We start from the raw sequence: 16,051 nt of genomic DNA, 5'->3' as shown, positions 1-16,051 counted from the left end.
TAGCATAACTTCAAAGAAAGGAGGTACAGGGCCATAACATAATTATAAACCTGGATTTTTTTCTATGTATTTTTTTCTAGAGTGTCCTCTTCCTGTGGTGTTCAACAGCCTTCAAGAGTAGTATATGTATACATTATTAGATTAAGATTATTAGATCTTATGAAGGCTGCACAAGGAATCTTAATTCCAACACACAGAAATGCTGGTGTTGGACTTTTCTGTTTTTAAATGACAGCACTCTTCGCAAAGTGAAGTTGGGAACACCTAAGAAGAACCTTTTTATGGGTAAATATCAGCACATGCAATGAGAAGTTTTCTGTGGCACACAAATTCTTACTTGCATATTTAGAGGCCTTGAATTCTGAGGAGTTAGTGGCCACACAATGTTTGCTGGACATAGGGGCTCCTTCCCCTAGACTATGATGACAGGAGAAATGCACTCTCCCAGTACATTACAAGGGAGCTACAGTTTGGAAGCACACAGTTTTCTGATAAAAGTGATAAAGTGAAACTTTTTTCTTGTTCTTGCTACTATTTTAGCAGGAGCTTCCACCAGAAAAAGAAATTAACTTAAGGTAAACATCCAACATTGAAAATATTTAGACTTTTCAAACAATATACTCTGACTAAGCAATAGAAAAGGAGGACTAAAACCCAAAAATGGTAGGCAATCAAATACATGTGGTCTTGCCAGTAGAAAGTTAAACAATCTAAAACAAATCAGCTATAAATACCTAGTGTTTGCTTGAATAGAAAAGGATACTGCAATCTGTAAGACTGAGAAGGGCATAAATTGTTCAGTAGTAAAAATCCACAGCTGAGAATCTAGAGCTTTAATTCTAGTCTCAGATCCCAAAACTAGTTAAAAGATGGTATTCTCTGCTATGGTACAGTAATTCTTACTTTTCTATTGGTAGAGCATCAAAATAAAGTCTTTGGGATGTCAGAGTCCCAGGGTGGATGACATGTAATGTTTCAGAAATTCTTCAAAGTTTTGGCATTTGTACACTACAAACACATCTGCCATACACAAAACTGCTTTGTGGCAGAAGCACCTTCTGTGCCTTTGCTGCTGCAGAGAATGGAAGGCTATCCAGATTGCAAGTCAGAATTGTTGAGTGTTTAAAGAGCACCTGAGTTGCTTGCAGGAAGAAAGGAACAAACAGAACCTATAAACTACACAATAGCTCCTTCAAGTAGTGCTACCTCACTGGTTCCCTTGTTTGATCTCAGCCTTTGCGGTCTTCCTCCCCCCCCCCCCCCAGTACAGGTCAATTATGGGGAATGCAAATGGGAAAAGAAAAAGTCACAATGCAGCATCAGTGAATTTCCCAGAAAGTCTAAGTTAACTGTACACACACAAGTATATAAATTGTTGTGGGGTTTGTGTTTGGTTTTTTTCTCTTACAAGCCATGCTTTCAGTCAGTCCTTTGAAGCCAATTAACAGATCATGTACATAAGGCCACTAGGTTTTGTTTTTTCCTTGCTTACTAACCCCTACCCACAGGAAAAAAAACCACAGTTATTGAAGTTGAGACAGCTGAAATTGTCAAAACAATAAAGCAACTACATTCTTGTGATGTGCTGTCTTTTTTTATTATTATTTCTTCACTTACTCACAGATTCACAAAATTCAGCAGTTGGTAGTGGGTCACCAAGTCATTCATTAGTGCAAAGTCATGAAGTTCAACTCTGTGACATTTAGCCCTCTTAACTGTCTTCCAGGCAAGCCGCACACCTTCTGTTGCCCAGCCTTTGACATTTGGTTGGTTGGGTTTTTTTAAAGCTTCCTCCCTTTTAACCAGCAAAAGTTATAATTTAAGTGGATTTGCACTTGAAATTAATTTAATGCTGTATTTATGAAAATAGTTTTGCAAAGATATTTTGTGTAGTATGAAAAACCCTCAAAGTGGTGAAAATTTGTGAAACTCGCAGAAAGCTCACGTAAGATAGCAGTCTGTTGGGCCTGTTGCACTGCCAGTGTTCCCAAAGCTATGTACAGGGTAAGAGCTCCACAGTAAGCTGTGCATATTGAATACAAAGCCTCAAGAGATTCCAACATGTAGAAAAATAAAACTTTGGCAGAATTCAGTTGCTGTATTGGAAAGATACATTAACAGTTAACAGCTATTTTTTCAGCACGTACACTTCTTAACAGTGCAATATGATATGTTAACAGAAGTGGTTTTAATCATATTCTAAGAAATCATTTTCATGTGTGTACAAAATTCTGTATAAGTTAAATGTAATGCAATTTACAGTTAATATTTAAAGCATAATACAAATGATTTTAAACATGGTTTTACTGTATAATAAGGAAGCACGGTTTGCTAAAAGTAGCATTTAATATAATTGACATGAATAAGGTGTTAAATTTTAATTGTTTTTTGTAAAACACATCTTTGCAGTTCAGCAAATGCCCTCAATGCCAGTAAAACTAATTTTAAAAAGGTTTTATATTATTGTGCACTTAGGAAAAACTTGACCTACGTAAAAGAATGACAGGCTTTAGACATATGTAATTCAGGTACATTTGAATTTCTGTAAGAACTGAAGAGAAATGAGAGTTACTTAATACTTCAGAATATTTTGATCTGTGCAAAGCTTATGTAACTTTCATGTTATTTGGGTTTACTAGATCCAATAACTGAAACTGAACATGAACACAGAAAGCAGCAGAGTTCACATTACCTTTTGTATACCCTTACAGCTCAGTTCACATTAATATGCTCCACAAAGTTGTAAAAAGGACATCACAGATTGAAAAGGGAAACAAAAAACAACAAAAGAAAAAGAAACCTGTAAGACACCAGACCAAGGAAAGAATGTGTAATATTTTCTCTTTTATTATTTTTTCTTTGAAGATTACCTAACATCCTCGTGGTAATAACCCAAGGTAATATGTAAACAAATTTCAATGCTGCTCAAATGAATTGAAATATTCTGTTCAGCTCCTACAATAAGTCAGAACAGTGGCACCAATTCCTTTCAACATTAAATCACATTCATCTTATTATACATGACTCTTGTGCAAGTAGTAAAGGCTTTATTCATGACCTTGGCTACATCAGTAGAGAGGGATATATCAGCTATTTACGTATTTAAAAAAATTAAACTGACAGAACAACATATTCTGTCATCTCAAATACCAGCAGCATCTTTCTACATATTTAGGATACGTTTGGCCTAAGCCTTTAACACCTTTTAGAACAGCCATGCAATAAAACAAACTTGGAGATGTTTCTTAAGAGAGAACACAGAGCAGTTTAAACATTTTTCTGAATAATAAAGCCAAGATAAAGCAAATCCAGGCCCTTTTAAATGGCTGCAACTTTTCATACACTTAAAGCTCTATAAAACTAGAGCCTATTAGTATATATATTTATATTTTTATATATATTTTAAATAAGTCTCTTGTCTGTTTTCAAAATTTATGAGGGGTTTTTTCTGGTCTTTTGGAAGGGCAATAAATAAAAGTAGAAAAGGCTGAACTGTTTTGCATATCTTTGTGGAAGAACGGAGAACAATTATACTTTTAGAGTTCCAGAAAGATCACTGTACAGAACAAAAAGCTTATATACAATTAAGTGTGCAATTTTAGTTGTCTGGGCCTTTTATTATGTAATATCTCCTTTTTGACTAGAAGCCACTTCTACTCTTGACCAAATCCTTCTGTTTCTTCAATGGCAAAGAGCAGCTTCTCTTTCAGTTGTTCATAGCTTTTATATGGTGGCAAATCCAAGCGATTAAAACTGAGCAGAAAAAAACCAAAATTTTTGTTAATTTTATCTAAATCCTACGTAGAACACTACAGAACTTGACTGCTGCAGTAGGAGTTAAAAATGTTCTGATCTAAGAATTAGAAACAAAATAGCAATCGTTCAGTCTCCCTACCTTGACACTTCTAGAAGCAGTAAAAACAAAGTTTGAGAGGTATACTTTAAGAAACTGTTCCCATATTGGATAAAACCCCAGAACCTTTGAAGAATAAAGACAGCCCAAAATACAATACTCAGAAAAGGAAATGCTCATTATGAAGTCTAGTATCATCCTAGTTTGCCGTATCTCCAGATTCCAGCAAGAGCATGAAAAAGCTGAATTTTTCACCTTCCTATGCATGTCTGAATATAGGTTGGGGTTCCGCCCCCCCCCCCCCCCCCCCCCCCAACCCACTCTAAAAGGCTTCAGCTAAAATTCTGTTTCACTCCGTGTCTTCCTCAAAGTTACCTTATACAAAGAGGGATGTTTAACTCTTGCTATCATCACTTGAGAAGAGCACCGCTGGAGAAAGTGGTAAAATGGAGGATTCCCTGAAGCGGTTTAAAAGCATGATGAATATTCATCACAATGTTGCCAAAGGAAGGGGTCTCCATTTTGCACAGTGTACACAGGAAACGGAGCTGTGTACCTGTTGCACCACTTTGGCATAGGAATGCCAAGCCAGGAGCAGTGTGAAGCCTGGCAGGAGAAAGTATCTGCATTCTTGGCTAAGCATCCTTGTTTTGAATGTTTGCTGTGATTTCTTTCACACTATTTTTCTCATAACTATACATTTATCTCGTTGCTGTATAAGTGGATCCAATAACCGTACACACCTAATACCAAAATTACTTTCATTCAGTCATTTAATATTCTCTAGCATAAAGAATTAGGGAAACACCTCTCAGGTCTATGCACGAAGGATGATGCCATACTTTTGATAGATCTGATACTGACAAACTGTGTACAGTGCAGTAGCAAAATTTAAGAACAGGGTAAAAAGAAAAGGTTTCGGTACTGGCATGTCAGAGCAATCAAAGACGCTGAAGATGGAGACAGAGAACTGATTCAAATTAGTTTTCATTCGATTTAGTCAATGCAAGACCTGAAGAGAGAACCACTAAAGGTACAGAAAGTTCACACGTAACAACTCACCAAGTATGACTTCTTGGTAACCAGGTTTCCTTACCAACTTTTTCAATGCAGAATTTCTGAGGACCGTTACTTCCTAGAAAAGAAGATAAAAGGAACAAACTACATGTTTTTTAAATTAGCACATGTGATATATGTATGACGTAAGACACAACTCAGATACAGCAGACAGAGCTCATTAGGTGCTACTCAATGTTACGTGAATATCTTCTCATAGAAATAAGCTAATTTCCTAATAATTTATGAATGTATTCATGGAATTTCTTACATAAAAAGCCCTTCGAGATCCAAGCTGATGTACATGAAGTTCCTGCTATCTGTACACTTGCAGCATGGTTCACTTGCAAATGGAATAGTTACAGTGTAAAAGGTTTTGTGACCTTTTACTTACCCATAAGTTCAGCAAATCCACCCAGTGGTAATCTGCAAGTGCCAGTGACAAACTGCAGAAGTCGCATGCGAACCTCGTTGTCTGTTTCTTTTACAAACTAAGCACAGAAATTCAAATTACTTAATAAAATTCTTTAACATAGCTGGAGAAAAAAAACCCCATGAGACTGTTGAGAAGTTATATTTCTGTTTAAAAAGATGCCACCTTGAGAACAGTTTACCGTTCTTGATTTCAGCGAAACTGGGCGGACAGAGAAGACAGTGAATTCAGAATATATGCAGTCGACCATTACAATGTGAAGGCTGGGAACAGCAAATAAGAAGAATTTTTATCTATTTTATTCTACACTAAAATACAAATCATGCCAATGCTTTACATGAAGACTATTGCCATTTTGATTAAACACAGCAATAGCCTAGCCACAGGCTCTGGGTATTTCAAGGCTGAAGTATTTATTCCCTCCGTGTGGCAGTCTCAGTGAGAGAAAACACCATCCATTAACAGCTGCATTGCTTTGTAAAGAAAGTCACTGGGAAAGGGAAGAGGAAGAAAAGAGGGGAGACTGAGAACATCTCAGTAAGAGAGGAAGCACTGATACAACTAGAATTTTGACTCAGAAAAACCTAGACAACAAAGTGAGTATTTTCATTTTGGAAATGTTGACACCATATCCAAGTTACTTGACCTCCTGGTTAAGATTCTTTCGGTACCAAGTTTTTAAAAAAGAGATCGTATCATCAGCTCTTACATTATTGTGATGATATAAATAAGCTAGGAAATAACTGATTTGCATCATTTTCTTATAGGAACTTTGTCAAAAGCATCTCTAAATGGCGATTTATGACAAGACAGGAACCGCCTAGCTGTGAATTCTCTTCAGGGATATGCATAGAAACTGGAAGCCCGTATACTATTTTTGGAGGGTTTTTTCCTGAAAGTAATTCTTATCCAGTTTCATCAAAATGTGAGTTATAATGGGTCAGTCCTAGACTGGCACCGTTAATATGACAGTAATCATAAATAATATGTGGCATTTCAGATGTACAGGTGTACTATATATAAGAACATTTAGAAGGTAGATCACTGCTAAGAACACTTGAACATACACAGAAAAAGTATTCATGACCCAGCCATCCAAATGTAATTGTGGGTGTCTATCTGCCATTTCCCACCCACAAGTATGCTCCCTAAGAACCAGTAAAACTCCCTTCAGTCTCTGGAAAGAGAAAGAGGAAGCAGCGAGAACCTTCATTCAGATGGCATCCCTCCACGCCATGTGTCATTTGACAAAATGAAACAAAATCTAAAGTCATCTTCAATTTTACTGATCAACATACCTGCCAGAACCATATGATCTGCTTGCTATTCCTTGTATAATGACGATAAACAGTGTTCCTCTGCCAGTCTGCTAAATCAACTTCTTGCATACCACAGAGCATAACCTAGAAAAGAGAGTGATTACTTGACAATACACATGCCTACACACATAAATTAAGAGTTAATTTTGTATCTCATATGAGACATGCTAACAAAAATGGAAGTTCTTGCTCCCCAGAAAAGGACTGGTAATTTTTTTCATTTTAGTCCTCAGTTAGAGTTTTCTTTATCCTAAGTCTACAAAACTCCTTCAAAATTGTTTATATGTTTTAGTGGTCGGAAAGCCTGCATGTCAGAAACTTGGTTTCTTCAGACTACTAAGTCAACAATAAAAGACATTACCTTTTCCATAAAAGGAAAATTTACATTAAAGAGGATATTACCTTTCCCATTAAAACTTTGCCTCATATTCCAAGATGAGGATGATTATATTGCTGCTACTGCTACTACTAGTAAAGATAAAACACTGCAAAGTGTAAGTCGTATTCATTACAAGAAGCAGTGAAAGCTTAAAGTGCTAAAGGCAAAGCCTCCTAGAAAACTGAACACTAAATAAGATAGATCAAAGTCCTTTCTCAGTAAAAACTCCCATTTAACTTAAGAACCTTTCAAATGCTGCTCATTATATATAGGGAACCCTGGCACGTTGCACAGAAATAAGCACAGTATTACAGAACCTTTTGTTCCTGCTCCAAACCACAACCCCAACAGTGATCAGAGGTCAGCCTGATTGTTAAGTAAACACGATGCACGCAAGCGTTTCCTGTTGGCAGCCCTTGGGTTACATATTAAGAATCTGCAATATTCAGTTTCAAACAGTGCTGGTTCCTCCAACTTTCTGTTCTTAAGTGTAATAACCCTAGAACCAATCCTAGACTGTGTATGTGAAACTAAGCGATCACCGTACACCAGAATCAACTTCTGTGCCATTTGTTACAAGTTAATTCTACCCATGTACCACAGAGAGAAAAGTTTTCTATGACCAACAGATCCATCTGTGACCTCATATTCTGATCCCTTCATAGAAACCTGCAAAACACATTTTAATACTCAGGATGGAATCTAAAATTCCCAACTGCTGAACAGCACAAAACACTGACTCAATGGATACTAGCTTTTCACCATGATGTACCTGCACTGCTCCTATTAAATTCTCCGTGTTTCAGAAGCTATCAAATGCAGCATGCCACAGATGAGAGATTCAAGCTGACCTATCCATTTAATCATTTCATATGTATTACCTTTGCAAAAGGTAAAAATGTCGAACAGAAAACCTCACCTCCAGCTCTTTTTCATCAAAATAGTGCAGCCACTGTAGAGGAACAACTTCATTAAAACCATCAAGGAAAGCTTTGGTTTGTTCTCTAACTCCTCGAGAAAATCGCCACTCAGCCATTAGCCTGGGACGGAAAGAAACAAACATAAATTAAACATCAATTAGCTTTCAACATGAAGAAGTTCAAACATGTATGATTACATATGTGTTTCCATGAGGTAACACTCCCTCCAATTTTACTTTATTGCATCGCATGATTCCACAGACTCTAAGGGACCTACCATACCAATATTATCACAAATCTCCAAACTCACACAACAGTAAAAGTAGCAACATGTGCTTAATTACCATTCCAGGTTTTTTTTTTTTTTAAATATTCTTAACCTTTCACTAATCAAAATTCAGCAGCCTTTTCATGAAAATAATGCTACTTGGGTATTATGATTTTGTTATGGAAAATTTGCTTTAGCTTAAAAAGTGCATAATCCTAGTGTTTCAATGGTAGAAAAGAAAATTTTCACTGGTCTTAAAATACTCTGTTCTTGAGCAAAAAACACCATGTAGGCAGACATTAGTAAGAAATACTGTTGCTTATAATACCTATAACTATGGTTGCCCAATACTTCCAGCATAAGACTACTTCCAGCTTTAACAAAGAGTAGTAATTTTCTGTTCTGAGCTTCCGGTTTGTGCTAAGATTTGGAGAAAGAGGTAATGTTTTTTAAGTTTCAACTAAAATGGGCAAGTCATTTCTGAGTAAGAATAATAAAGAAATACATACACAATATATATACATACTATAGAAACTATCTCACTGAGAAACAAACACTGCTAATGCAAGTGGAAATTTTATGCACACCACTGGATACACTGTATCACAGAAAAGGATCTGTGAACATCTGCTTTTGAGATCACTCTGAATAGACCAATCAGAAATACAGGTTCAGAAAAAGAAAGGAAGTGATAAGATTAGGAAAGAAGCGGGAAAGAGCAACATAACAGAACAAAGAGAAAAAACAGTTTAAGTGACACCACACTATACACCATTCTGAATTTCAGCTTTCGTAAGTGACAGAAAAGTTCTGAAAACTTCTGAAATCCTCTGTCAAATATATGTCTTCCCTCCACCTGAATTTGTTACCTGAAGTTACTAAAAATAGGTTTGCTCATTTTCAGTTTCACCTGTACAAGTAATAACAAAACAGGTAACCTTCTCTCTTCATGGTCTCATTTTGGTTGGTTGATTGGTTTTGTTTTGTTTTGGGTTTTTTTTTTTTTTGGGGGGGGGGGGGGGGTGGAGGTGGGTGCAGAAGAAAAAAGGCAACAGCAGAGATCAAAACATACAAAGAGATCACGTATACCAAGATAACAAAACATATCTAGATACCATTTCAATAACAGGCCCAAGAATTACATAGTAAGGGGCAGGGGGGGAAGAGCAAACATATTGAGTCAAAAAAAAAAGACAAGAGCAACAGAAGAAATATAGAACACTTTTTTTTCCAGCATCTACACCTTCCTACCCAATATATTCTTCCTTGTTCTCCTCAGTTACCAAGATATTTGAACCTCCTGATTTCAGCTCATGTGAGGTTACTTTTCCTAAGAGCTCCATATCCACACAAAAGTACATTTCCAAGTTACACTCTTCGATGTTATTATCCCTGAATGAAAAGAAAAAAAAATGGCAATGATTTCTATATAAACAAAAAAAAATCTGTAACACATTACACACCAAAAAAATAATCTACAAACCTTATCCAAATTAGGGAGTTGTAAAATTCAGTATCAATAGATTCCAGGTCCTTAATAGTAAGTTTTTTGCTCAGCATTCGTTTGTAGAAAGGCAAAGAAAAACCAGTGTCAATAAATTTCCCATGAAACAATGCCTGTTGAACAGAAAAAAGGTCTGATTAGCTTTCACTGAACTACAGAACTACTGGAGTATTTCTGGACTTTTTTTTTTTTTTCTTTCTCCTTCAAACAGTAAAAAGCACCAAGTAGCAGTAGCAGCTTGGTATTTAAAAAAAACAAAACACTACATTAAATGGGAAAGAAAAAAAATTAATTGACAAAATTTATCCATGTTATCATTACAATTTAGAAATTCTTTTGATTAGAAAAAAACTTATAAAAGGATGAAGTCTGTGAAATGAGAAAATTACTAAGTTTCCTCTTTATTATGTGGATAGGTATATATGCCAAGTGTTATCTGATCCTATTTGATCATAATATCTGACCCTACTTGAGTACTACTGCCATTTTATACTACGTCTATCCATCCTGCAAAATCTCCTTTCCTATGCTACTACTAATGCTTGTAGCTTGTAAAATACAGTTTAATAATGCAATCACAGACTGCTTCAGAAAGAGCTTCGGGGATCAATAAAAAAGTGAGTAATAGAACTAAGAAATGAGATTCTCTCTTCTACTACAAAAAGGAAATCTAAAAAACACCAAAACATGGTCACACTTGTCTCACCATACAAGTACAAATGGCATAAACTGATTTCTAGTACTGAAGCACTGCGTTACACGCAAACACAGTGTTAACCTCTATACTGACTCAGTGCATCTGAGAGCTAACAGAGCACAGCTGCAACAAAGAAAACAGAGAAAACAGGGTTTTTTCCTCATCAAGTACACTTTCTTCACTTAAATAGCTCTTTAAAAAATAACGCTAAACATAGGCCAAGTATGGCATGCATTCTTGTCCTTCCTTAGAGCTGAAATTCTACAAGCAGAAGAATCAGTGTAATGGCCCATTTCCTCTAGAAAAATGCAAGGCCCAGCCTATTTTCCCCACCTTCTAATCTTCCCCCTAAGGCTTACTCTAGCATGCATATTCTTCTGTTTTAGGAGAGCTTAAATAAAATTCTTCTGAGAGAATCTTTTTATTTATTTATCTGCGAATTTATTTTTAAACTAGTCTGTACCTCTCACAGGAGAGTGAGCTGATAGAAACAGAAAAATTGTCAAGTGCAGCATCCAGCCATACAATTTCCTGCTTTTTTTTGCAAAAGTAATCACCTCATTTAATGTCTATGATAATCTTACAGCAAAATATAAAAGTTGTCTCAGTCAACCTCATTTAAAAGCTTTTTGTTACAAAGAAAGATGTATATCCTTTATGTTTAACCCCATTTCAGTCAAACGTATCTGTGGTTTATGTCAGTACTTAAAACCCTAAGTCACAACTGTTTTAGAACTGTGAGAAGGCCAGAAACTACAACTGTACTTAAAAAGCCTATCATGACTCCTTAGAATTATTCCCACTTACATTATTACCTGAGCTATTTTAAGCCACTAGAGGGTATCCTAGGAAGTACCATCCATTATAAACCATGAATATACTCAAACCTTACAACTGACTGCATCAGGTACCATTACACAGGTCTCTCTCTCCCCCCACCCTTAAAGAATTTAAAATAAAAATACAAAGATACTTCAGGAAAGAAGCGTCTCTCTTTTATTTACACTAAATAATTTAATTAAGTTCTTGTCTATGATCTGTACTTATATGAAGTAGTTTTCCTAAAGTTAACATTTCAGTTTATGGATTTATCTTACGTGCAAGATCAAAAATCACTGAGTAAAAGAAACAGAATTTGGCTCTAGCACCTAACTAGCTTTATCATGTCTTCCCACTAAATGGTGTTATAGCTTGCTGAGGGTTCTAACAGAAATGAGTTGGTGGCCTATTGAAAGTGTTAACCCAACAAAATACATTTTTATGACACCACAGAAACAGGCAACTTGGCCATAAAATCCTCGAAATTTGAGAGGCTATCAAAGCTGAACATTTTTTTTCTCAAAAAGCATCTATAAGAAAAGCAAAACTAAGAAAACCCAAAACCTAACTTATTTTAAGTCTGAAAGTATTTTCCCATTTACGTTATGCTTAGCTTGTATTTATTCTGATTTCATATAAAAAGCCTTAACAACAGGAGAAGACAACAGTCTCTTCAACCTGAAATGCACTTTTATCTACTCTTTTTGGTTTTGCTGTTCAGCATTTCCAGGGATGTTGCTGAGGGCTACCTGCAGACAGCATGATGATTATGTAGAAAGATGACTGTATCACTACACGGAAGGAAAGAAATGTGACAGAGCAAGAGTCCACTGTAGAAAACTGACTCAGTGATACCAGAAGAAGAAATGATACAACATGCCTCATCAGCTTTTAGTTTAAGAGAAACCTGATGGCAGAGAATCAGCTCCCTGCCAGCTTCTGCTCTCCTCAGTATCGGACCTTTGTATCCAAGTACATAGGTATAAATTAAGGCTCAGTGTACTCCACAAAACATTTCTAAGTCATTTTTTTCAAATACAGTAAGGTATACCAAGTCTAACCAAGGAGCCTTTTTTGGAAAATACTAGTCGCATTTTTCAGAGCATCAGTATTCGGACACTCAGTCAAACAGTGGTTTGCATGAAGTACACACATCCAATTGATAAAGTATTATATTGAATGTCATATTAACTTTCATCACTATCGCATGAAACTTGAGTAAGAGACTTAACTATCAGGGAATATTTTGGCTCAATAACCTTACATGCCTTAATCTTCCATTTCTAAGAGATTAATATAACCTTTAATAACTGTAAAAACAAATACTGTTTGGAATAAATGTATAGCTACAGCAAATAATAAAACCTTAAAAATCTAACCTACCATGGCAATAAAGCGCCCAATGAAACAGAAATATGAAAGATGGTCAGGATTGATTGTTGATGCTGGATTTATCTGCAGGCAATAGTTGCTCTTGCCAGCATATTCAAATAGGCAGTACATAGGGTTCAGTACTTCATGGGAAAGCAAGAAAAACCATTCTCTAAGGAAAAAAAAACATGTATACACATAAAAACCATCAAATACAGATGTTTATCACCATTCCCCTTAGGTAACTAGCAAAATGGTCAAAATATATGCAAACTTAGGGAAAATAATATAAACAGTGTATCACAGAATAATATATGGCATTAAATACTCCTTAAATATAGAAATTTTCATTATAAAAAGTGATAATGTTAGAAAGTCATGGTTTCCAAAGTTTATAAATGATTGTTAAGATTCTCACCTTGAACACACCCTCACAGCACAGGTTTTAGCTGCATATTAGGATCATTTTTGCCTACAGAGTACTGGCCTCAACTAGTACAGAGTATTTATCCTCCTCATGCCTGCTTTACTGCAACTCAAATCTTTATTAAAAAAAAAATAAATTACAGATTATTCCGTGGGCAGTGCTTATTATAAACAACCTAGGTAAAACAAAACACAACAAAAACCCCTAAACCACAGCACACCTTATTTGCTTTCCCAATCTGACAGCAGAACACACGCTGAGTTACTGTGGTTTAACAAATCGCCATGCATCAGTTAAGCCCACAGGACACAACAATGTGAAAATATATTTTTGTTGAGGTTTAACTAATTCATGTTATTCACCACTTTCACAGGTCCCAACTCAGCTTACCTGAAATGACAGAATCTGGTATTTCAGTGTTAGGATAGCTGGGTTTTAGAATATTTGTTGCTTTATAATATTTGCATATAATCAGAGACCTCAGAAGCAGTCATATATACTTGTTTCAGACCCCAAATGCTTGGAACTGAACAACGAGGCTTAGGGAAAAGCTGCAAAAGACACTAAAAGACCACCCTAAAATAACTCTAGGGGATGAATTTCTTCCTGTCTGCCTTTCAGCTGTCACACTTAAGAGGCATCTCTTCTACCCCTATATTTACCTGGGATGAGGAAATAGAAATTAGAGGTTTGCTGGCCTGTTTCTCCTAACAGCTCTATGAAACTCAGTTCATGCATCAAGATTTGCTACAATATGCTTCCAACCCGAAGGCAAAGTAGAAAGAGTAAACAGAGACAGGCAGCCAGGATACGATAACCCTAATGGGGTTTGTGTATCTTTTAATAAGCACGAGAATGTTGTACAGAATTCTATGCAAGTTTTATACTGAGACAATTACATTAACTCTGCATAGAAGCACCAAATTTAATAGGCATTTAAATTAGACCAAAGCCGGACAACGGGAGGAATCAAAGAAATCAGTCACCAACAATAAGTTTGCAGAAGCAATATATTTTTCATGTCAACAGCTAGAACTAGCCACAGGACAGTGTCAGATTGGTCCTGCTAAACACAAGGTAAAAATCTGGAGGGAACATTGAGTTTAGCCTGCTGAGAGACAGGTGATAAATTGGGTGCATCAGTTTTCTATATTTGTATTAATGCAGTATTAAATTAGCAAGTCAGTACATGAATATTTACTCAGTGTCACTTAAGAATTTGCAGCTCAAGTTACAAGATCCTTGCTGCTTCTCAGTTTCACATACAGCAAGGCAGATTCCTAAAACTATTATTGTTATTTATATATTACTTACATATGTTACTTATATATTTATTCTGCTACTTTCTGTAAATAACACTTTTCAGTTAAATTATTCTGACGTCACTTCATCAGAACACTTTGTTTCTCTGGAACAGGTTACTTGAACTCTCCTGGTTCCCATCCTGTGCCTAGGGCCATCACGATAATGACACCAACCAAACAAAACCCATGCAAAGCAAAAACCGGATTCCTCCCTGCAGTCACCCTCCAAAAGCCTGTCAGATACTGTAATGCAGAAGCATAACCACTCTCATATCCAAAGCTCAACCTTTCAAGGCAGGCAAGCTTCCTTACTTATGAATACTACTCATTTTCACTGAACTTCATTTTAACACAGTAAGCTACATAAACCCAGAAAAAAATCGAAACAGAACACTTTTACATCAAAAAACAACTAAACAAGAAAAATTCTGTCACCTATGACTACTTTCTAATTCCCTGGGTCTGCACTAGTACCAAAATTTTCATCAGTCAAGTAACCGGCAGCAGTAGTCACTGGTTGTCTCCTATACAGTCAACAGATGAAACACACTTTGTCTACAGCATTCCTGTTATCAGATTTTCCCTCCAAGTTCCACTTCAGATTCCAGAAAAAAAATTGTAGTCTAGCTGTTTCGCATTCCTCCACAGCCTACATCATCTGTTCATCTGCTGTTACTTCATGCCTGTACTAATCTCCTCTCATTTATGTCCTTTCTGTTCATATCAGCCCCAATCTGGTGTTCACTTGTTTTTTTTCTAAATAAGCAAAACACTTTATTTTTCCACAGTCCCTGCTGCCAGGAAAGAGGAACTTTCTGAAATAACTCAGTCTACAACAATTAACTGGCATAAAAAAAATACCTATTTAGACATCACTCTTTGCAAAAAAACTGAACAACTGAGGCCACAGTTTTACCAGGGCAAGGGTATAACCCATAACAATAGGCAGTGCTGCCAGTTCCACCTCCTTAATACATTAAGGCGAGCTAAAAAGGTAACCAGGGTCAGACTGCAAAAGCAAGCACTTTCTTTGCCAACAGAATTACATTAGAAACCAAGGTTAGTGTGCTGTTAAAAATTAAAACTCTTCTAAACAAATTTTCTTTTACCTTGCCAAGCCACCATAATCCAATCCTTCTTCTCCTCTGAATATAACATATAATCTTCTCCTCAAATCATAGGGTTTTAATGCCATAATCTATTAAAAAAAAAACCAAATTGTAATAAGTTATAAATTATGCACTGTCAATATAGTCGCTCTTTCTTATTCAGATTTTATTTAATTGATATAGAAATGCTATATAAGTCAAATGTTTACACAGATTTGACAAGCAATTAGACCATCTCATGGAACATGCAATGAACTGCACACAAAAATACCAACATGGAACTAAAATCCTTGAGCAGCAGACTGCTAGCAAGTGGGAGAGCCTATCTGGAAAGTATCACTATACAGTTGCCCTGTTCTTACTTTCTTCCTAAGGCATTCATTATCATTAAAGGAAAACAGGCAAAAAGGCATTTCATCTGATATATTACAAATTTTTGGGTTTAGGCCCATCACTTTAAAAAGTAATATACTCTAATCCAAAATAAGTGTAATGTACTTTCATTAATAATATACTTCTTATAGAGAATCCCTCCCCAGAGGTTTTGATGTGGTAACAGTGGCAAGAATTTTCATTGTTAGAAAGAAAAAAA

The 16,051-nt window shown here is 36.0% G+C and overlaps 1 protein-coding gene and 1 long non-coding RNA gene across 4 annotated transcripts in view; one reads left to right on the top strand and one right to left on the bottom strand.

Moving 5' to 3' along the window:
• Positions 1–2,824: 2,824 nt before the first annotated feature.
• Positions 2,825–16,051, bottom strand: part of WWP1 (WW domain containing E3 ubiquitin protein ligase 1) — a 62,701-nt gene continuing 49,474 nt past the window's right edge. For all 3 annotated transcript variants that reach the window (XM_040587132.1, XM_040587133.1, XM_040587135.1), the window contains 9 exons: positions 15,460–15,548; positions 12,632–12,791; positions 9,712–9,845; positions 9,480–9,620; positions 7,960–8,080; positions 6,641–6,745; positions 5,304–5,400; positions 4,916–4,988; positions 2,825–3,753 (listed from right to left, as the gene is read on the bottom strand). In XM_040587132.1, the coding sequence (XP_040443066.1) occupies positions 3,654–3,753; positions 4,916–4,988; positions 5,304–5,400; positions 6,641–6,745; positions 7,960–8,080; positions 9,480–9,620; positions 9,712–9,845; positions 12,632–12,791; positions 15,460–15,548 (1,020 nt within the window). In that variant the 3' untranslated portion in view covers positions 2,825–3,653. The remainder of the gene's footprint in view (positions 3,754–4,915; positions 4,989–5,303; positions 5,401–6,640; positions 6,746–7,959; positions 8,081–9,479; positions 9,621–9,711; positions 9,846–12,631; positions 12,792–15,459; positions 15,549–16,051) is intronic.
• LOC121084988 lies at positions 5,413–6,706 on the top strand. The gene is made up of 2 exons (XR_005826919.1): positions 5,413–5,938; positions 6,110–6,706. It is a non-coding gene; the product is annotated as an uncharacterized LOC121084988 (long non-coding RNA).

This window comes from Falco naumanni, chromosome 3, assembly GCF_017639655.2.
Source record: "Falco naumanni isolate bFalNau1 chromosome 3, bFalNau1.pat, whole genome shotgun sequence".
Classification (NCBI taxonomy): domain Eukaryota; kingdom Metazoa; phylum Chordata; class Aves; order Falconiformes; family Falconidae; genus Falco; species Falco naumanni.
Note: the sequence above shows the minus strand (reverse complement) of the source record. Positions and strands in the feature narration are given on the sequence as shown.